General features: G+C 40.2%; 1 protein-coding gene across 2 annotated transcripts in view; it reads right to left on the bottom strand.

Annotated features, from left to right (window-relative positions):
• The window catches only part of robo1 (roundabout, axon guidance receptor, homolog 1 (Drosophila)), a 278,052-nt gene that overhangs the window by 52,917 nt on the left and 200,876 nt on the right, over positions 1 to 24,259 (bottom strand). For both annotated transcript variants that reach the window (XM_053506706.1, XM_053506705.1), the window contains one exon: positions 3,382 to 3,539. In XM_053506706.1, the coding sequence (XP_053362681.1) occupies positions 3,382 to 3,539 (158 nt within the window). The remainder of the gene's footprint in view (positions 1 to 3,381; positions 3,540 to 24,259) is intronic.

Genomic DNA, 24,259 nt, shown 5'->3' with positions numbered 1-24,259 from the left:
GTCGTGCTGGAGAGTTTTGAAGTGTCATTATGTCACTGTTTGTTTGAGCGGATTAAACGGCACGGGGAGGAGAAGCGGAGAAGTTCGTGCCATCGGCGAGAGGGAAACTGACGGGAGGAAGTTACGCAAATTTATCCTAAAAAAAACAACAACAACTAAAAACGCTGGCACTGGAGACTCCTTCCAAAGAAAACTTGCAGAAAACTTCCCGACATCATATCAACAAAGAAACATGTTTTATAATCAGCTTGTTTGACGCAAGTCACTTTTGCATGCGGTGTTGCCATAGCGACGCTACACGTCCTGTGAGAACAAACGCATTAACGCGAACCCTGTGCTTTGCAGCTTGTTTTATTTGTTAGGGAACAATATGAAAAAAAAAAAAAATCATCTCTCCGTGCATTGCATGTGTGTATGTATGTACTGTATATGTTTCGCACAATCACCCCGAGTCGTTAAGATAAGTTGTGCAAATTGCACCTAATCCCAACGTCAGTCACGTTTAGGAACCAGGAGCTTCTGTAAATCCGCTAAGAGCGCCGAACCACATCTTTTACTCGTCCTGCCAGCAGTCTGATTAACGTTAACACACCCTGGAGCTCTTTTTAAATCCTGTATAAATAAATGAATAGAGTCTCTACATCATCTAGGGCTCTCCTTCTTTCTTTCTCTCGCTCTGTGTGTGTGTGTGTGTGTGTGTGTGTGCATAATAGAAGCAAGAGTAATGAATTCCTTGCCTTCACTTCACTTGCTCTTAATTAAAAGAAACTAATTAGTGGCCCAGGTTCAAACCCTGCATTTCATCACTTTTTAGACCGCGTTGTGCTGCAGTGTGTGAACTTCTTCCCCCTAAATAATGTTCTGTTCACGACAGTCTCGACTACTAACACACTAAACTACGCAGAGAAATGGCACAGGGGCGCTCCACCATCTGCTCTCAAACCGAAAACACCACTTTACTTCCAGAAAAGGATCCTTCAAGATGTCTTTGTTAGCAAGTGACTGACTCATTCTGGCTCAGTATAAATCATCAGTGAGAACGTCGAGATTTCACAATGTGATCTTTATGAGAATCACTGGAATAACAGATCTGGTCAGCTACAATAAATAAAGTGTGTAATGTATTTATGGGAAGAGAAGTGTGCGATGTGTCGTATCACAAAATATTTTCACTCGGCATGGCTTTTATAACGAGATCTCACAGAGTGACGGCAGAACAAGGCTGATACGAATCCAACAATGACTTCTTAATCACGATAAGGATTAAATAGTTAACCAAAAGATCTTCTGCACCTAAAACTAAAAGTAAAATACAGTAAGCATATTTAGTGTCGGATGGAAGTTTTTTTGTCTTTCAGCTGCTCAAGGGGGCCATCAGATCCGCACAGCAACTTGTGCACAGCTGGGAATTGAACCCGGGCCTTCTGCATGCCAGGTGAGAAACCTACCACTGAGCCACCAATGCCCAGACAGTCCATAAAATGATTAACATTATTGTTTCTATTAACAATAAATTATTTGTTACAAAGATTTATTATTATTATTTTTTTGTATTAGGATGTTAGGAAGCTTGGGTCGGCCATGATACAGCACCCCCTAGAGAAGATAGGGTTAACTGCTCAAGGGCTCAACAGTGGTAGTTTGAGCCTGGAACCTTCTGATCAGTAACCCAGAGCCTAAACCGCATGAGCAACTTTAACACATATTCAACTATTTTATTTTTTTTTAAAACATATAACTTGTGGTGAAGTCAAGTTTATTGTTGGGAGACTTATTTACTTTACACTGAAGGAGTCTCGGGTGTCTCTGGAACGGGCTGTAACAGTCACGATCTAGATCATACTGTTATTTTCCAGAGAGAGAGAGAACAACTGCTTATTGTTAAAATGATAACTGAAAATAACTCACAGAATATGTTCGACGTGTCATTTATTAATAAATTATCAGAGTAAAACTGTAACGTTTAAAAGCTTCAGTCGGAGCAATCTGACCCGATACGACTTTGTCTCTGAATAAATTTTAATCTAAATAACAGAGGGGTCGCGCAGCACGGCGGTGGGGGTTAGCATTGTCGTCTTGCACCTCCAGGGTCTAGGGTCAATTCCCACCCTGGCAGTCTGTGCGCATCTGAGTGCATGTTCTCCCCGTGTTTGGTGGGTTTCCTCTGGGTACGCTAATTGGCATTCCCAAATTGGCTGTAGTGTGTGTGTGTGTGTGTATGTGTGTGTGAGCCCTACGATTGACTGGCACTCCGTCTAGGGTCTGACACTACGGAAACCCCACCCGTAAAAAACACACACCCAAATGGTATCAGTGCTGGAACTCTGTAGCTCTATAACATACACATTTACGTTGTTTCACTAAAAGTACCCTAATTTTTCAAAACTTTTTTTTAAGCTCAATCTGAAAAAGAAAAAGGAAAAAGGTGTATTTACTAGCAACACTGTTGTAAAAGGTGGGGAAAGAATAACCCTCCAGTCTCTCATCAGATTAATTTCAATCAGATTAAAAAAATATCGTCCATGAAACCACAGCTAGTGAAATCCCTTAAGTAGACATGGAACGTCAGGAAACAACAGAAAAAAAAGACACGTGGTTATACGAACATAATCCACTGCATGGTTTTAACAGTAACTCCGCTTCACAGCGGGGCTGCGTCACGTCCAGCCGGGGATTATTTTTCTACAGTCCAGACTGTTATTCCTTACATAAATCACGTAAATTAAAACATATGATGAAACGTAGAGTTATTTTTTTCTCATTGACGAAAACTGTTCACAGTGCTAGACAGTTCCACATAAAGTATTTATGCTAATGCTTCCTAGTTGAACAAAGATATGCTACTCCTCTAAAATTAGCAAATACAATGACGACATTTCTTCTTTAACATTTATTTTTCCTTTAAAATGCATTTACAGGAATTCGGCTGGGAGTTACTGCCACATCCCAGTACAGTCCTGACCTCCATGTGTACATGTTTGGGCCATTAAAGGAGTTCCTGGGAGGCCGGCGTTTCAGACGTGAAGCAGGCGCAGATCGATCAAGGCACCGGCGTACTGAGAAAACTTTCTACCTTGATGGTGTCCAAGTGCTAGTGAAACACTGGGATAAGTGCATTAGTGTAGCCGGGGATTATATAGAGACATAAAGGGAGTTTTTGTTATTCTGCCCAATCAAAAGTCTGAGTTTGACTTGAACTCACCTTGTGATGGAATTTTTATGTTTTGGATACTAAAAACAACATTTTGGAGAAATCAGAGAACAGTAAAGCTAATATGTGTCATAGATACTGTATCACGTAAGACCTTTAAGGTTTAGTGGGCTAAAATTTCTGTCGCCCGAAATGAACCACAGATGTTTAACAAGAACCCAGACACTCACTGTTATACGTTCATCTCTGTCGTCTACGTTCACGCCGTCTTTCTTCCAGGAGATGGTGGGTTCTGGGTGTCCGCGTGGAGGCTGGCACTCCATCACCGCCGGTTCTCCAGCGGCCACCATGACATCGCTGGGGTTCTGCCGGAATTCATCACGGAGAACTGCAGATAGATAGAGAGAGAGAGAGAGAGAGAGAGATTAAATCAGCTTTAGGTACTGTATGTAAATAGTACAAGCTGCTCGATGTGTTCTCAAGCTGTCAGTGAAAAAATTCACCAGTTCTCCATCACGAATTGGAACTTATTTTGTACGGCTTTCCGACGGAAACGCGCGGAGCGGTTCCGCACTACACACTGGCACCTTTTCAGAAACAATTTTCCCCCCTTGTTTTTTGGTCTGAGCTCCTGTTTCTTGGCCAGTTTACAGGAAAAGCCGCACTCACACCATCCGAAGCCAACTCTTGGCTCTGAAACGTCGTGAAACTCAATCTTAACAAAACTTTCAAACACGATTTATGAAATAAGATGAAAATTTCCACCCGGACTACGGATTCAGCTTCTATATAAAAGCATCCGAGCCTCTTTATTTAATCATTCGGGCATGTGAACGCTTTTCATGTTAATTTCTTTCCTTAAGAGACTCAACTGTTTCAGTCATACCGGTAGTTAGTTATTTATTTGCTTTTGGGGGGTTTAACACTCCACACACCACTGAGATGAGATAAGCTTTTTACAGCAACATCATAGTGAAACATCCTCTAACACGGTAAACAGAACAGGATGTCTATTTGCATTCACACACACACACACACACACACACGGATGTCTTTTTTATTATTATTAGTTTGAAATTCAAAGTATTTCCTCCAGCTTTCCTGGACCGGTTCCAATCTCTTCCATCTCTCCGACGATCGTCTAACGCACATCAAAGCCAGGCGTAACCTGAACTCCTGACTGCCTACAAATTCCTTCAAGCCTTTAAGCACTTAATTGGCCATAAGATCCCACTTTCTGCTGCTTGTAACTGCACAGCGGGTTCAGCTCTCCCACAGTTACCTTAAAACCGAGGAAGGTGCACGAAGCGTAACAGCATCCGAAACTCTGTCAAAGGGAAAGTGTTCTGAATCAGCGACGAAAATCGAACCTACTGCTAAGCTTATCTTCTTTTATCCTTAACTTTCTCCTTTCCGACTAACACGTAAATGAATGCATGGTTTCACCTGATGCTCTCAGGAGACCAATTAATGGGATTAATCCATTCGCGTAGCTATAAAGTTCATGAAACTCTTACTTTGATGAATAAATCTAAAGTTTGCGATTCTAAACAGTCAATTTCATCAATCGCTTTAAAGTATAGACGTTCACATAAAGACAGCTTCACGGAAATCTAAGATCCCCCTTTCATTCCACACCAGAGGAGAAACGAGAGGTGGAAGATTGAGAATAAGAAGTGAAAACTTGATCCGAGCAACAGAACAGGGATGCTACAGCGCTATGTCACAGCGCTGCGGCCTGAGATGAAGAACACTTGAAAGATCTATGTAAAGAACCTTCTACCTTAATGTCCACCCTCAATCATCTAAACGGTATTCGCGTGTGCTGGTTGATGTCATTTCCAATTAAACAATATGGTGGTTATTACTCTCTTCCACTGCTCTTATTTACGCAGCATTCCTCCATTTTATCGCTTCTCTCTGAGATAATAACTGATAGTAAAGCAAGACTATGTAGTGGTTATCAAGGTGCCATCAGTGCTCTTGCTCATGCAGTATGTCTTGTCCATTATGCCACACATGTATTATCATCTGTTGACGAAAAACAGGATTCAAGATGCACCAAACCACTGGGACGTCGCCCAGATTTCTCTACTTTAACCAGGAAAATCTTCTTGACAATACGGTGGAGTTTGCTTTTGGGGTTATGGCGAGGTCAAGCATCAATGGCAACCACCAAACAGTAGATCTTACAGAAGTATATATAAATTTCTATTACAAAATTTTACACATGGTATAAATATTGGTACTACAGCAAAAACAAAAAGGTATTCTCAATCAATCTGAGGTTGTGAGAGCACTATAGAACTTCAACTAGGAGGAGGTCATTTCTAATTGGCACAAATCGATGAACTAGATGTCTCAGTGGTTATGGCTCTGGGTTACTAACCAGAATGTCAGAGGTTCAAGTCACAACACTGCTAAGCTGCCAGTGTCGGGCCCTTCAGCAAACCCTCACTGCTTCAGGGGTCGCCATATCATGGCTGATCCTGCATTCTGGACTTCCCCAACTTCCTAACAACCTGAGATAAGCTGTTCTTCTAAAAAAAAAATAATAATCTCACATCCCACTTAGACCGGTCAGGGGTAGGTCACTGATTAAGGAGTTGGACCACTTTTGGAAAGTCCCAGGTTCAAACCCCCACTGTTGTGCCCTGGAGCAAAGTCTTTAAACTTCAACTAGTCAAATGTATCGTGAGATAAAAAATTCATCCTGGATAAGGTTGTCTGCCAAATGCTGACAATGCATTCTATAAATCATTTAACTGGACAGGCACATCACTGGAACAGGACAAAGATAGGAGGATGGGAATGTCTCCCAGGTCAGATACAACAAGAACATCCATTCTGATTTCACTTCAAATACACTAAGGAAAATGTTCGGATCAGTCTTCATGATGGATCATGTGCCGTTATTGCAAGTTTGACATTTAACATTTCTTGTTCTTCCCAGCATTGGATTTTACCAAGAATCAAAAGCATGGCAGTTGCATTAGCAAGGATTAGCAACCATTATCTAACAAATGCACCCTTTCTTCTTACATGATGTTGCAAAAAGGAAACAGATATCGACCTCTAGCCCTGCTCATACTTAACGATAAGCGTCAGTTCTCCCAGGATCGTCTCTGGTACTTCTGCGGCAAAATTGAAACCAGACGTAAGCAAATGTCAAATCAAAATGAGATCTTCCTCACTGTGGCTCAAACATTAATAAAACTGAAGTCAGAATACCACACACAGACTGGGCTTTCTTGATCAAATGAGATCTGTTCAGAGGAAATGAAAGAGATTTCTCAGAGCGTCCTCAGAAGTCTCCTGCTGTATTCCACCGGAGCCAACAGGGAACTGCGGATTTGCTCGTGAGTACATCAAAACCCGATGCTGGCTCTTGTTGGAGAGAGATTTTGGGGCTTGGACCGTTTCCATTAGTACAGCGCTTACCCTTGTGAAGGGTTGAAGGAGGGCAATAGGACGAGAGAACGTCATGTCGCTCTGAAAAGTTTGCTAGTCAAACCATCACCGGTTTAAATCTCTCTTTTTCAGATAGATGGCAGCCATAGAACCGCCCTCTGTATGAACCTTCTGAATTGATAATCGTACTGGGCAGGCAATCTGTGACTCAGATTACAAGTTGACTCCCAAAATGGCTTTTTTGCTCCAGACAAGAATGTCTCTGTCTTGCTAAGCACTAGTGTCACTTGTAAAATATGCAGAGTCATGAATAAAGTCAGAAAGCTGGGATTAAAATAGTGCAATAACCAATCTGGATGACGAACTGAACACGAAAAATGAATGTAAAACCATGAACATAATCGGTTCCAGATGTGCCCCTTGTTCCACTCGACCTTTATTTTCTTGCTTTTCAAGCTTTCTGCTATGCACAAGACAATAAAGGGAACACAGATTAGAAAGAGGGCAGCTGTGTAGCTTTCCACACTTACTAGCCACTGGGATAATTAAAGCTACTAAAACTGCGCAGCTGTCGATCAAATAAGGCCATGTGTATTCAGTTCTGGGTTGTAACTGTAACAAAATGAGGAAAAGTTCAAGGAGGTGAATAATTATGCAACTCTCTCTCTCTCTCTCTCTCTCTCTCTCTCTCTTCTGTATATATACTATGCCTGCAGACTTACAAAACCCAGCTTTCACTCCAGACTTCAAATGTCCTCTTCTATAGCTCTACATAGGTCTTCTCCTAGACAGAACTGCTAAAGCATCAAAAGGTTCAATCAGTGTAGGGTTCTTTGGATGGGTAATCAGTTTAGTTTTTCCAAAAATGTTCTCCTAGAAGTTGTCTGGAAAAGTAAACCCTGCAGCTGAAATTCTTTTACATTTGGATTCATCCAACAGGTAACCAAAAAAGACCAAAACACATCAAAACTCCAAAAAAGTCTATATGGATGGCCAGTGGTGGCAGCATCATCAAGGAGGTTCTACTGGGGACCTTTTTATAAAGTAAACCCATTCACTAAAGGTTAGCTCCTATAATGATTCATTCAGAGGGACAACACAGGAAAATATGAGTTACAGATACAGAGGTTCTCCTTTGTGAGGAGCCTTTTTGAAAAGTTCATTGCTCAGTTGAAGAGTGATGCTAATGAAAGGGAAATGCATGAACTTCTAAAGCAAAAGAAATGTATGGTTCTTTAGAAAGTTACTGGTTCTAGTCTTTCAAATACCCCTTTTCCACTGCTTTGGTTCCCATGCCGGTTCCCAATTTTGGAACCAGCGCGGCGCTTTTCCACAGAAAAAAAATTGGTGCCGGTGCCCAAAAATAAGCACCAAACCGGCCCCTAAACTCTGCTGGTCTAGTTGTGAGAACCCGTGACATGACGAGCGGTGGGCGGAGTTATATGGAGCATTTAAAAAAATATGGCGGAGACCCAAAGTCCGTTAATGTGGAGTGCGGACGAAACAAAAGTGTTTTTTCTGCAATTTGGACATTCGCCGAGATTTAGCAGTATTTGGAAAGTGCTTTAAGAAAAAAAAAGTGTATGAGGAAATAAGAGAAGAACTAATAGTCGCAGGCTTCACACGAACAAATGACCAAATAGTGTATAAGCTAAAAAAACTGAAGAAAGACTTTCTATATATAACACGTCGAATAAACTGCTTTTGGATACTAAAATACATTTTTATACTAGTTTGGAGAATAACCAGTAAACTGACTTCGGCCATGGTCGTTTCTGTTTAGTGGGCGTGGTCTGTGACGTATTACCATGCAGCTGCAGTGTAAATGCGGCACCTGGCACCAGCACCAGTGTAGTGGAAATGAGGTAAAAGAGGTTCTTCTATGAACCTTTAAAAAAAATAAACCAATAAGTTGTTCTGCATGAGGACATTGGAAGGACAATCACTTTAGCTTTTTAAATAAGTTCTCCTAGGAGCCCTTTCGAGTAAAAATTTCAAACTCTATTGACTGTTTGAGACAACACAGGAACATCTAAAGGTTAATAGGTGTATAGTTTTAACGAGATTTCCTTAGGAATGTTTTCTTGAACTGAAACCCTGTGTTTTAGGGTTCTAACATAAAACCATGTAGGATTCCCTCAAAGAACTAAAGAACCAAAGAATATTCAAGGCATCCAAAGTTTCCAAGAAAGTAGCACCTTATATATATATATATTTTAACTTCCCTATAAGAGAATGGGGTTCCCCCGGAAAGCCAAGCAAAGAATACATCTGGATGTATACCAAGTCTAGCTTTCTACTTGTTATTCTTTTATTTTTTTATTTTGGTTTGGTTGCCTCATCCACCTTTTCCTGGTGTGTTAATGTTCCATTTTAAAGGGGAACCCCTCGGGACATGGTGTGTTAACCCCGTTCTCTACACTCACAGCGCAGACACTGTGAGGCAACACAGTGCACCTTTTTCTGGGAACAATGTATAAAGAACTAAAGATTCGAATAAGTCAAAAAAGAACGAGAAAAAAGCAAAACAAGACGAGGAGTGCAGTGCAGTGCCTTTCCAGGCTGATGATGTCATCTGTTTAACATAGGGAGCGTGTGTGCTTGGGTGCGTGTAAGGATACAGGCCGTAGCTACAGGGGGACTGACAATGTTAGGCATCTGGAGCTGTTGTAAACATTACAGCATATCTCAGCTGTGTGGAAATAAACAGTGCGTGACAAACTAAACGCAGGCAGAAACAGAATATATGATACCATGCCTAGTTAGCGTGCATCCGTCCGGTTTAAAATTAGATGTAAAGCGATCAGGAAGTTCAGTGAAACAAACAAGCAGACGTGTCAAAAGATATCTAAACAAGGGCGGGGTGAAGAAAAAGGACCTTGATACCAAAGGCTACAGTATTTCTTATGATGCAAGTTTTGCAAATTGCAAGAAATCCCACAGTATGAACCTACGTAGGGCCATGGCTAAGTTCTGGCACACTAAGAAACTTTTAAAACCTCAAGCCCATGTTTACTTTTCTTTCTACAAGCTTTTTCCTAAAGTCTGCCATAAGGAGACATAGTCATCTTATTGAATAATGCACAACATCTCCGGTTTTTTACCCTCCCTACATTCTTACACTCACAATATAACCCAAACTCTTGCTCTCTCTCTCTTTCTGCATCTCTCTTACCCTTTTCATGCTCTATTAGTCCTGAGCAAACCTGCAGAAATCAAACAGCTGGCAAACCATTTTTATTGCCATATGTTTTGCTTGGCAAGGAGGAGGACAGGAGGTTCTTCAACTATCCAATTACCTCACAGCAGTAGACCATGTGGTGCACTTCATCTAGTGGACTTTATGGAGTGCACATCATCTAGTGGACTTTACTGTATCTAGCGCATTTCATCTGGTTGACTTATTAGCAGCTGTAATGCAATGAATGCTTTCAGAAGCAAGAGGATATTAGGATTCGTCAAGGGTTCCTAGGAGACTATTGGATCATTAGGTGGCCCAAACAAAGAGAAACTACCAAATGATCAAATTCTAAGTTCATACATAGAAGCTTTAATGGTTTCTCACTGAGACCCAACTAAAGAACCTAATATTTGGAAAATTAAATGTGTATACTGTAAGGTTTGTTGGATGGCTGGTGGAGCTAGCTTGACAACAAGATTCTATTAGAAAGCTTCTCTAAATGATTTTATTTAGAATCTTTTAAAGACAACCTGTTGTAGGACAAAAAACCTTCATAGGTTCCCCCAGAATGGATATTAAGGGCTTCCCTTTCTTGGAACCATTTCTGCAAGAAAAACTGCAAAGTAACCTACAGGTTCCAACATACAGTAAAATCCAAATTTGCGTATGGCTTAACGTACTGTATGTATGTGTGTATGGCTCTTTGGTTTGCTAACAGGTCTAGCCTCTTAGGGTGGTTCTATCAGAACCCTTTTTTTGGAAGTGAAAACCCTTAGAACCCCTAGAACCTAGCCTTCAAACATTTAAGGGTTCTAGGGTTCTTCCTAAGCATGTGTGGTTCTGTAAAAGGGTAGATGTTCTAAAAGTAAAACACTCTGTTGTAGGGTTTAGATGGACAACCGATTCGAACCGAAGGAATCTTTTTCTAAAATCAATGTTATAGAGATATAACTAACAATATACCATCTTAGAAATGAGGTTCTATTTAGCACTAGTAGGGGGGGTAGTTTAGTTTTGTCCCAATGGAAAGAAAGTTTCATTCGATAAAGGGGTCAAATTAGAAACGCTTGAGAAAGCTAGAGGCCTGAGTACGTTACAGATCTGTGTGGGTAATTGTGTCGAAAATGACTTCATATAAACGCCACGATTCATCAAAACATCTGCGCCAGTCCGACTCTGGAACCCGAACCATGGTCACATTAACAGCGTGAGCCGAGTGGCGGAGCATATGGAAAACTTCGCAAGACTCCAAGCTTCGAAAGGAATTATGTGAAAAACCATCGAAGTTACATTAAGGGAGCGTCTGACAGGAAACAGAACCTGACAGCTTAGCGCAGACAGAGAGGCCCATTCACTCTGGTTCTCTGCGTCGATCAGTGAAACCATAACTCTTAGCAGGAACGCAGTTTCAGGTGCGCGAAGGTCGTTTGTGTAGGCGGGCGCGAAAAACAGAGGTGAGATGTTAACTTCCTTGGCACACTCGAGTCTGAAATATACGTTCAGGAGTTTTGGATGGAGAACAAGCCGAGGGACGTGAGCTCTCTGGAGGAATATTACAGACTCAAGGCTGAGGAAGATGTTCTTCATGATGAGCTGCTGAAGAACGGGAGAACGATTAGCATCCTGGCGTGAGAGGAAAAAGGACACCCACAAAAAAAACCCTTTTGCTGTTCTGTTTTGGAACCAAAACAAATCCGATCATGGAAACCAAGTGTTTCTGTTTCTCCCTGCTTTTGCTTAAGGGCAAGTTATATAATAATAATAATAATAATAACAATAATAATAACAATAATAACAACAACAACATGCCTTCCTTATGTTTGTACCACAGCTGCTTCCTTGAAATAAATTAACATGAGTGCCTCAAGATAAAAACAGAAAAGAATGAGAAGCAGTGTTGTGTAGTGTTGTCTCGTGGAGTATTTGACAAGTGCTCGTGTATCTACAGAGGACATCGCAGCTGTTGAGCAGCGCTGAGTGACTGCTTGAATTAGCCGCTGCACGAATTCCAAACAAGTCCTGTGTGGCAAAGGTGGTGTAAGTAAAAGAAAAAGAAAGAAGGAAGTGCTTTGTTGAACATGAGGCGCACTGACGAGACCTGGGCTTTCCCCGAGCGTGAGGGAGAGGAGTGTCAGAACCATACCAGCACAGAACCCAAACAAACTACAAACATTTTAAACCTGTGTCTGGAAAGCCGTTTTTAGATTCAGTATTAAAGTTAAAAGATAAAATGGGTCGTTAATGTCAGATTTTGTGATGGAGATCTACACTGCGATCATGCTTTTAATCAGAAAAATCCGAATGGATGAAGACGTTCGTTCGTCGTCTGAAGTCGTCGTCACGTGACTCCCATAGCAAAGCAATACATGGGTAACAGAATTGAACGGTTCTTCTCATGAGTCTTCTAGTCTGAGTCATTCGTCCTTTTGAATTTATTGCGGAGCACTGCGTCTATGAACAAACGAATGATTCGGACCAGAAGATACGAGAGGTGAGCTGCTCATTCTGTTTATTATAATATGTCCTTAGCTGTATTGTAATATTTTCATTACTGGAACTATAACCAAAATGTGTGTATGTTGACGTGTTGGTGGTCTGCTTATTGAAAATGTAACATTTTATTTTATTTAAGATCAAAAGAATAAAATGAACGGAATGACTCAAAAAAAGATTTGTTTATTTTGATGAAGGAGATCCAAAGAACCGAGTCAATAAAATGATCCAAACTTCCCATCACTACTAACCACTACACCACCGTGCCACCCAAGAATATTTTACAATGTGCAAATAATCTGGCAAGAAATTGCAAAGGGCAAAACCATAAAACATTTGGTGAGTCTGAATTCCAATAGATAAAGAGAAATGGGATGTGCTGTCTGGGTGGGAGGGACATACTCTCTGGGCCCTGTCAATCACTGTAACACTAGCCAATCATGGCTGTCTTTGAAGAGATGTCTGGTCACGTGACTCTTCACTCTAACGGATTTAAACCTGTTGTACGTATAACCAGGGAGAGCTGGGTGGTTGAGTGGAGACTGGCTGATACTAAATTGGGGAGAGCATGTATGAGATATTTAAGGAATAAACAGCAGAATGTGTTTCCTGTCTACTCGTTAAGTCAGTTGCGGCTGCCGGGTGTCTAAGGCCGAGGTACATCCCAGACTACAGGCTCAGGGATTTAGACGAGTCAGTTTACATTCCTCCTCCCACCACACTGCACACACACTGGCCTCTAAAAGTGTTTCTCTTTCTAAACACTGGCTTCTTTATGGATGCCAAAAGAAAGGAGCACCAAAAAAACACAGTTATGTCCCAGGTTTTGGAGCCACTCTAATGCATTGTTGTGGCTACTGTGTGATTAGGGATAAGAAGTAGAGTTGTCAGCTATCAGTTACTCGAGCTCCCTGAGGGTTAAAGGTCACACTTAGTCGATCAAAACCAGGAGAAGAAAATTAAAAGTGATTAACATCTGATCTGGCTTCTCTCTGCGAGGAACCTCACAGCTAACGGGCATCGGATGTTCTCCTGGGTCGCAGCGTTGAGGCTGACCCTCAGGGACGTCCCGCTGATCGAGTGAGCTACAGTACAGGGCCGCCGCGTTGGGGACGAGACCCGGAGCGGGAACAGCAGTTACTCTGGAGTCATTTTAACGTTATTACGGCATCGTTAAAGCAACCTAATCAACATTCATGGCTTCTACTACTACTACCACCACACACATACACCAGCCATCTGGAACAGCTGTTGGGATGGGGTACAGGAAGAAAGGAAGGAAGGAAGGAAAGGTGAAAGAAGAAGATGACCAAGAAAAAGGTGGAAGAATAAATGTTAAAAACGAGCAAAGAAGCAAAGCGAAAAGAAAAAGAACAATATGGAGGAGGGGTGGAAATAAAGGGATAAAATTATTAGAGGAAAAAAAAAAGATGATTAAAAAATAATAAGAAGAAAAAGATGGAAGGAAAGTACTGTAAAAGAGGAATAGAAAGAAGGAAGGGTAGAAAAAGAATACAAAGATAAATATAGATAAATACAAAGAGGAGGAGAAGAAAGGATAGTGGAAGTAAGGAACAAGTAGGACCACATGAAAAGATGCAGAAGATAAAAAAGGAAGTAGAACTTGATAAATGAAAAGAACAAGTGAACAAGGAAGAGAAGGAGGAAGAAGAACAAGGGCAAGTGCAGCAGGGTGACATGCGAGGAACGAGAAGAAGAAGAGGAAGACTCAGTACGTTGCAATGAGTTTGCAGGAACATTTCTAAATGTCACACCATGATCTTCTCCAAACTGTTTAAGGATGTGAACAGCTGAAGGGTTGTTGGAAGTATAAAGGATGATGTTCATGTTCAGGTGCTCCACTGCTGGAAGCTGCAGGTGTTAGTCGTGTTAACGTTCCTCAGCGTCTTCTTCACCAACAGCATGTTTCTGTGTCGTACACTTTAGCAGCGTAAACACTTCCCTCCATCTGGACTAATCTGGATACAGCGCTTTCAGTGGATAAGGAATCGGATTTGTGCTGATGTGTGTGTGTGTGTGTGTGTGTGTGTGATGTGGTGAAGAGAGTGAGATCTTGGCAGCGGATCAGCCACATGGACAGGAAATATAATCCTGCCTGTTTTAGTGTTTTAAACCACTGTGGGGCTGCAGATGGAACGAGGGGAACATTAAAGAGAGAAAGAGAGGGAGAGAGGGAGAGAGGGAGAGAGGGAGAGAGGTAACAGCATATCTTTCAGGCTTTCGTCATGCCCACTTTCATTCACCACACCACACTGTACCACGTCTCCGATCTATTCACCAGCCACGGAAAGACTGAGAGTCTGAGGCTGAGACTAGAGCGTACCCGAGCGTACCCGAGCGAGGAGTTCCCACTCCGTGTCATGCCGTTATTCGAAAGTAATCCACGATGGAATGGAGTGATGACGCAGAGTCACTGTTCCTACCATGAAGCAGATTATGTTCTTTAAACAACACGTCCTGACGTCCAGAGGGACTCGTTCATGATTACAGTTTGTCATTTCTTTCAAAACAACACTTTGCTTTTTATCTCCCTTTTAGCTACATTTAACTTCCTTAATACAGCTGAGTTCCTGTTCTCACATCCGTCACAGCAGCTGTACACACTCGTTCAACACCAGGCCATCTCTCGCTCTCTCTCTTCATGCTCTTCAAAAATGTCACATTACTGAGAAGCAAACTCCTCTGCTCTCTGACACTGGAGCCTCCTATACATGGAAATGAGAGAGAGAGAGAGAGAGAGAGAAAGAATCTAAAAAATAAATAAAGTAAAATAAAGAAGGGAAAAGAAAGAAATTAAAGGAAAGAGAGAAAGAAAAAAAAGAATCTGAGAAACAAATAAGGGAAAGAAAGGAGGGGAAAAAAAGAAGAAAATAGATTTTAAGAAAGATAGAGAGAGAACAGAAAAAAGTAATAAGAAAAGGAAGAAAAAATCAGAAAGAAAGAAAAAGAAAGAAGGTCAAAAAGTAAAAAAAAAAAAAAGAAAAAAGAGAAAGAAAAAAGACAAAACAAAGACAAAACAACGACTAGTTAAAAAAAAACTAGGTAATTTTTTTAAATGAAAGGGGGTAAGAAAATAAGAAGAAAAGGAAAAACAATAAAAGGTTAAAGAACGCGAGAAAAAGACACACATAAAGGGGTTTGGTGGCAGAAGATGGTGAAAAAAAAACAAGAGGAACATAAAAAAGTGGAAGAGCAAACAAAAAGAGGTCAAGAAAAAAAAGAAAAAAATATCCTTATCGTAAGTCACGATAGAAACGATAAGGTATCAGAGCACTACTGTATAATGAACCTGCACTAGTGTCAGGGCTGCTGTTCTAGAAAACTAATCAACACCTTCTGACCAATCAGAATACAGAATGGAACAGAGGTCGAGAATTGAATAACGACCACACGGAATGCACGTGACCTTTAATGCTGAGATCATCTGCTCCGCTCTGTAAAGTCGCTGACTGGTAAAGAAAGAGAAAAGCCTCAGGCAGAACAGATGAGCAAAAACAGGAGAGAGAGAGAGAGAGAGCGAGAGAGAGAGAGAATAGAAAGGCAGGAGACAGAATGAGAGGGCGAGGAATGTTAAAGAGGGTGAGACACGGCCAATGAGAGGTCTCGGCGGATCCAGAGGGACACAATGGCTTCCACATGGCCACTAAGCTCTACCAGATGGGACTGGAGAAGATGAAACAGCGCTATCTGTAAGAGGGATCAGGGACACAGGGACAGAGCAGAAAAAGGATGGACAGAGAGAGAGAGAGAGAGAGCGATGGGATGACTGAGACAGATTGGGTCAAAATTTTTAAACGGTTCATAATTAATCTTTTCAAGACGAGCAATGAGGTGATCTTTATGGAGATACAAATGAATAAAAAAGACTAAGACGTAAAAAAGGAGAAAAAAAAATTACGAAAAAGTTTGTCCTCCTCTGGTTTTTATGGTGTGTTCGGCTACTGTTAACATCGCAGAAACATTTCGCGGTGTGATTTATCGCGGCTCCTCTGAGAGAGGCTTGCTGGATGGCAGATATTTAGGACTACTACACAAAAACTCAGTCTGTTCCAGAATATTCCCCAGATTTATGAAGCTTATGGGGAAAAACTCTTTCCCAGAGCGGTGAAAAAGCCCCTCCCTCCCCCCCAGTGCGCTGTTTGGTTTTCAGCCCTCAAGCCAAGACAGGATGTTGGAGAACTTCTCGGCAAGCGAGAGCATTTCAGCCACCTTTCAGCTCACGGCCACAGGCGATAAATAAAACGTTCGCTCGTCCGTCTCACACTCGTACAGCGCAGAGACCTAAACCATTCGTTAATATTGTTCTTTATTGTCCAAGCTGTGCTACAGGGGTTCTTTAGAGGTTCCTTAAAGGTTCTTAGAAGACCTGAGGCCTCCAACTTGGAAACTGTGACAGAAATAGAAAAGAAGAAAAAAACGAAAGCTTTTTCTAAGACATGAGAAGAACAATAGGTAGAAAAAAACAAAAACAAGAAGAAAAAGAAAACCTGAAAATTTTAAAAAGAATTATAGAAAAGGTAGAGTTTAATAACTATTTGAAAAGAAGAAAGCACAAAAAATTTTGATTGTGGATCGGCACGTCTTTATTTAATCTCACATCTAGCCTTCAGGTAGAGTTTTTCTTTAAAACTAGGTGTTACTTTCCTGCTTCACATCGTGCTGTCATGATTTCATTCAAATCTACTTTAATTTTTGCAAAGCCAACTTTTTTAAATAGATTTTAAACACAGCAGTGTTAGTTTTTCTTACGTTACATCGCAACACCAGGCTATACTGTAAAACTATAAACTGATACGGGTTAAAGTGGTAAATGCCAAGGTTAGGGTTTAGGGGTAGGAACATCTATCTTATCTTTTCTTACGATTTTATTTGTAAGAAAAATTTCCCAGGACAATAAAAAAAAAAAAAAAAAATTAAGCACATATCACATAACAGTCATCTATTGTCAGAGTTAAATATTATTATTATTATTATTAATAATAATAATAATAATAATAATAATAATAATAATAATAATAATGTCTCTTGTTTTTTTATTAATGCAAACGGTTAACAACCATGGTGGCATTTTATGGCCGGGATCGATATAGCGAGCAAGCGTAAGGTTTCCAGGCTACACTTCTATTTTATTTCTTCTCTCCCTCTTTCAGAGAGCGTTCCCATGTAAAATATTTCTTTCTGATAATAAATTCAAACACATCAAACAAATTTCATGTTTTATTGCTTCATCCTTTTTAAAAAAAAAATTATAATTCAGACCTCCTGGGCCGTGTGGATTTTCCTAAAACATGCAGCAAGAGACGAGAAGAAGAATGTAAGGACCTTACTCATCCATTAAAAACAAAGAACGAACATGAGCAGCATCGTAAAGATCGGAAGCCGGGCAACCTGATCAAGTGTACCGTAAAGCACTTGGGCCGAAGTTGACATCTGGAAAAAACTCAAAGCATGAAATAAAACAAGTGCAGGATGGATGTTAGAGCGGTGAGCCGAGGACGAGGGAAAGAGCGGGAGCGTATACAGTGTCAGTGAGAAGGATTAATCAAGAGTCCGCGCTTCCAGACAACAAACTGATTCATTCAAAAAGACAGGGATAATATTTTGGCGAGTGGTGGACCGAGTGGAGAGCGTGAGGATCGGTGCTGACTCCAGAAAGAACAGGAAGCCAGAATTCCAGACGCTCCAGCTTTTATTCCAAGTTCAGACGTCCCACAAGCATGCACAGTGCCGCCGGAGGGATTAAGGTAACCCTCGATGTCGAATATGAGAACTTTACACATTCAGATTTTCCAACAAGATAATGATAATGAAATAAAGGTGAAATATACAGTACGTATATATATATATATATATGAATATATATGAATTTTTTGTAAAAAAATAAGGGATGGGATGTGATTTGCTTTCATTTACATTACTTATTACTCATTATATTACTCATTTTTTTTCATTTCCTTCAATTATCTTTCTACATTTATAAAATGTTCTAAAATGTATTTTTTACATGATTTTCTTCATATTTGTATTTAGGAAAAAAGAAATAAGATAAGTTTTAATATTATAACTTAAGATTTTTCATTTACATTTTTTAGATTTAGATTATTTTTATTATTATTTTATTTTTATTGCTATTTATCACAAAGAATCAAACAAAGAATCCTAAAACAAACAAACAAACAAAAAAAAAAAAAAACACTAGGAGAAAGCAGATAAAAGTACCAAAAAAATAATAATAATAATTTACATAGTTGTCTGGTGTTGTTTATCAGATGAGATTTTACTTAACATTCGTTTTAGAAAAAAACATTGATGTTTGCGCACTTATTTTAACAAAAGAATACATTTTCCACATTTTTACCAGCTGAATTTTTATTTACTTTCACATATTTTTTCCTGCATTTTATTTATAACTTCTTTTCCGAAACTGTAGAACCCGTGTCATTCGTCATTACAGACCAGACGTGATCCCACATTAACATTATAATTTTTTTTTGCAATTTTTTAAAAATTTAATAAATTTTAGCATGTTTTTTTTCCTTACTTTTTTGTTTGTTTGTTAATTTACAAACTATAATTTTATTTATATCTCCAGTGTAGGAAAAAATAAATAAATAAATAAATAAATGTGATAGCAGCAGTGAAGAGCGTCACGGACCCGGTCTCTCTGTATTTATCAGACGCAGGATCCGACGAAACACGTCTGAGACCTGCAACATGAAACGCAAACAAAACAACACTGTGTGTGGGGCATGAGGGTGCAAACGGTTGCATGCAGATGTTTTAATCTCATACAGGTTGAGGAATTTTAAGTGGGAAGTTACGAAGAACGTATCGTCCTAGAGCCCATGCCAGGTAGATACGATCTCGGCCCGGTGCCCCTCCCCCCACGCCGGCTGGCCGATAGTGTGCACCTGCATGGTGGTTAGAAACAGGAACAATGAGAAGAAGGCCATTGAGGCTGGTCTTTGATGTGTGAGTGATCGGGGCTCTCGACACCAACACGCGGTTTCGTCTCCAACTTTGTCCTGGGGATGTTTTAGTGTCCCACGGGAGGGTGTGAGTTCGAGGCCCGTTGAGAGACGGCTCCACCACAGACCGCACTGGGACACACAATGCCAGTTAACTGGTGCTGCTTCTTCAAAATAACCTCAAAGCTTTATTCCTCAAACCAGATGCACAAGTGACACACCTCCGTCTCTACCACAGAGCGAGTGTTGTGGCTGAGAGAGCTCCTGGGAATGTCACACGTGTATATATATTTTATGATTTATAACTGATGATAACTGATTTTATGATTAATATTATTTAAAATAATTTTCACTTATCATCACATTATTTTCATTTAGATTTTACGTGTTTACATGTAATTTTTGTAAGTTCTACATTTTTGGCTGTTTTATATATATATATATATATATATATATATATATATATATATATATATATATATTATTTCTAAAGGTGTTTTCATTATGTTTATTTTTATTTATTTATAGGTTATTTTATTATGTTTATATCAAATTAAACATTATAAGATTTTTTAAACACTTATTTAAAAAAAAAAAGAATTCACATTATTTTCCCTAAAAGATTTTTTTTGTTTTACATTTTCTTCTTTTTTTATAATGAAAGCTTTAATCATCTTAGGAAAAAAAAAAAACCCTAGAGGAAGCTTTTTTTCCCCACTCTGACACTCTGTTTCGCATTTACACTTCTTCTTGCCAAATTGTTAACAGTCCAGGAACGTTTTTCTCTTCATCAGACACGTGGGATTGGACCGCAGTACATAGAGCACACACGCTTGGATCATGTGACGCGTTTAACACACGCGTTTGGAGAGCGTTCCGGCGCTGGTGAAAGTAACGGAGCCGGCAATTAGCAATCAGTCTCAGACAGAACTGGTGTTTGCGTTGGAGATAAAGCAGGCAGAGTCTCCTGGTGGGCTGGTGAGAGGAACATCACGTCATCCTGCAAGGAGAAAAAAAAAACTAAACCTGTAATACTTTCCCGGCTTCTCCTCATTATCTTCTGCCACTCGTCCATGATGTACAGAACAATAAAAGGTTTGGGGTTTTGATTATAGATGGCCTGTGAGTTTTTCCATGCAGATGTGGAATGTGGAGTCCAGTGGGTCTCCAGGATTAGTGTAACGGTTCGTCCTCCAGCTCCTCAGTTTCTGCTCCACGCTCTGATGGACTCCTTCATCCTCAGATCAAAACTAAAGATGCACTCTCGATATGATTTATTCATTTTCACTGTTCATTTATTTAAACATCTTTTGTATTTAGAATTCCTCATATTTATCCAAGTTTCACACGATTTTTTAAATGTTTCATTCAATTCAACATGAATATTTATAGTTCTCCTCTTTAAGGGACCTTAAAAAAATAGAGGGGAAAAAAAACTTAAATTATTTTGCTTTCTTTTTCTGCAGTTATTAATTTTTATCAAATGATCTTTTTTCCACATAATTACATGATTTAGTTGTTTACATAAATTTCAGATATTCCTTTTAACTTTATTTAGTTATTTATTTTGTCATTTATCTGTGACTTTATAACTTTATACATTATTCACCCCCTCCCTCACCCCCCACAATCATAATATCATTAATCATAATATTATTTATTTTATGAGTGTGGATATGTAAATCTAAGTGTGTGTGTGTGTGTGTGTGTGTGTGTCTGATTTCATGTACATGCAAAAGTCTTAGGGGACAAAAAAAAAATTAGATACAACATCTGTAAGGTCACCCCTAAAGATAACTATGGGTTTATGGTTTACGGTGGAATGGATTATTTGTTTTATTCGTTTAATTCAATCCAAAACAATCATTGAAAAATCAATAAATTCTGGTTTAATTTGTTAAGGATCCGATCTGATCTTGACATCCGATCTAACTGAACTGGCGTATGTTAAAAAAAAAAAAATGTGTCTGTCATGCTGTCAGTCAACATGATACAGTATGCTTCAGTGGACTGGATAGGAAAATATATAAAAAAAATAATAATAATAATATTTAACTAAGATACAAATGCTTAGTTTGAACTCGACACTGAATTTCCTTTTTCCAGTGTGGATCGGTGTTGGATCGTTAACGTCCCTTCGTTAAACCTGATCCGTCACTGGTTCTGACAGTCCTGGCGATTTTTCCATGGCTATAAAACAGCTATTTCTGTTCAATTTCCTTCCCTTCCTGCTGTTCTGCGTCTGGATCAATCAAAACATCCATTACCAAATCTAACAAAGATTCAGTCTCTGTTCAGATGGCACACGGTACACGAGTTAATGCCCTCAGCTTCATTTAGAACTGTATTTACATTACATTTAAAGATTCAATTCACTTCTTTCACTTCTGTTCCGCCCTACAGGTATGAGTTTTTATCACGCATGATGTTCTAATGATCATTATTGTGTTTCATGTGATTAATTTCTTTATTTCTTTTCTCACACTCTTCCCATCGCCTCTCAGTTCCCAAGTACTTTTCTGCCGTCTGCAAAGATAACATCTGCCCCATGGAGACGAGGGAAGGAGGAAAGCATCTAATTAGCCCCCAATTAAACTAATTGCCCTCTAATTTACTTACTTCCTACTCCAGTGTAAAATGGAGGAGTGAGAAAGAATACTCGAATTGAAAGTGCAGAGAGAACCACCAACCAATGCTGAGTCAGCAAGTTTAGAGAAGACATCAGGGCCAGGACTCTTAGCTAAGGTGAGTGCTTAGGTTCAGGGTCGACTGAACAGTTTAGAGTCAGCTGAATAACTAAAAGAGGCTTTCTGTCTTTTCTTTTATTTGTTGTTTATGAAAATTCTGGTGGAAGCCGAGTGCAGTTCTTATGTTCTTAAGTACCAGAAGATATAATGTAAACCTAATGTACATTGAGAAAGCTTTGTGGGATTATCCTAGTCAAATCTTTAGGGATTATATATCCATTTACTGTGACTGTGAGCCAGTCTTCTTCTGCCCTCGTTTATACCTTTTTTAATAGCGTTAGGCAGAGACATTCTGACACACTCAGGCTTATTCTGAGTGACAGTGTATATCTGAGCTGTTAAGGGGTTAAGTGCTTTATTTGAGATAGGGCTGGTGGTGAGGTTTAAACCCATGGAATTAGGGGAGAAGTTAAAATTTATGGGGTTAGTGGTAAAGTTTGAACCCATGGGGTTAGGGGTAAAGTTTGTATTCATGGGGTTAGTGGTGAAGTTTGTAATGGGGTTATCGAATCAATAGGGTTAGTGGTAAGTAGGCTTAGTGGTTGAGTGCCTTATTTGAAATGGTTTGAACACATGGGGCTAGTGGTGAAGTTTGGACCCATGGGGTTAGTGGTGAGGTTTGAACCCATGGGATTAGTGGTGAAGTTTGAACCTTGGGTTTAGTGGTGAAGTTTGAACCCATGGGGTTAGTGGTGAAGTTTGTACCCATGGGGTTAGTGGTAAAGTTTGAACCCGTAGGGTTAGTGATGAAGTTTAAACTTATGGGGTTAGTGGTAAGGTTTGAACCCATTGGGTTAGGGGTGAAGTTTAAACCCATGGGATTAGTGGTGAAGTCTGAACCCATGGGATTAGTGGTAAAGTTTAAACCCATGGGGTTAGTGGTGAAGTTTAAACCCATGGGATTAGTGGTGAAGTTTGAACCCATGGGGTTAGGGGTGAAGTTTAAACCCATGGGATTAGTGGTGAAGTCTGAACCCATGGGGTTAGTGGTGAAGTTTAAACCCATGGGATTAAAGGTTACGTTTGAACCCATGAGTTAGTGGGACGTTTGAACCCAGTGGGTTAGATTTGGGGTTTGAACCCATGGGGTTAGAAGTCAGTTTTTTACCACATGAGGTTAGTGGTCTGGTTTTAAACTATGATGGGGTTGGTGGTGATGGAGTTTAAACCCATGACCATCTGAGCTCCTGTGCTAACTAAGCGCATGCAGAAATGGGTCATTTTGGTTGTGAAGCCCCATAGTGGAACAAGCAAGTTTAAATCCCGATGATGCCACAGCCATCTGTTGCCAGGAATACAAGGTGACAAAACAGGCCATGCTCTTAGGGGGGAGAGGTGGCATAGGAGTGTGTTGTCCCCCAAACATTTCACTCCTAAAACTGCGTGAGCAGCAGTTACAAAAGATGTGATTGACTGCCATTAGGTGCCTCAGAGGAAGCATGTGAGAAACTTTGCTTTTGCTAATTGGTAGCTGTTGCTTGATATGAGAGAACTGTCAATGTGAAGACTAAAAAACAAACCAACTAAAACAAATGACAGATGGCCTTCTTAATCAAAATGTTTGGTAAATGCCAGGAAATGTCTTGGTCAATGTAAACCTTGGTGCGCATGCAGAGGTATTGTTGAGCCAAGCTGGCCCACTACATTTATGCGAGCACTGAGCGCTACCTTCAAGACAAGCACTTTCTTTCCCTTCACCCATGAGTCGAAGTGTAATTCACTGCGCTCGTTTTCGATGATGAGGACTTTAATATTCTCTGACATCCCTGCCTGGAGCAGTTAACTCATTTATCTACGAGTCTCAGTATCAATTATTACCAAGAAACAAGCACTCATAATGGGACTAGTGCTTCCCTAATGAAAATAAGTCATATTAAATGACAGAAGATTCAGCACTTTCTACCTCAGGCAGCAAAATAATGAGAAGTGCTCGAGCAACGCCCTGAAAACATGAGCCAACTTGTAAAACTCTTGCTGTCTTTCGCTGCCTGTCATAACTACAGATGGTTGAGGGATTCGACGAGCTCGCCTGAGTCCACCCGAGTCCACCTGAGCCCACCCGCTGCTCTCGCCGAACCCCGTCTTGGTTCCCAGCTAACAGAATGCAAGCTTCTTGTGGTCTTAATTGAATGGGTATGCTTTGTTTCAGGTATGAAAGATGGTGTATCGGATGAGTCAGGGGAGGTGGAGAGGGATGGACACTCTGGCTCACAGTAAAGACATTCCTGTGCAGTGGTGGTCATCGGGAACGTTATCGGTCCCCTTGCTTTTAAACTGATCCCGGGGG

The sequence above is a fragment of the Clarias gariepinus genome, chromosome 11, assembly GCF_024256425.1.
Source record: "Clarias gariepinus isolate MV-2021 ecotype Netherlands chromosome 11, CGAR_prim_01v2, whole genome shotgun sequence".
Taxonomy (NCBI): Eukaryota; Metazoa; Chordata; class Actinopteri; order Siluriformes; family Clariidae; genus Clarias; species Clarias gariepinus.
This window is presented reverse-complemented; position numbering and strand designations above follow the sequence as displayed.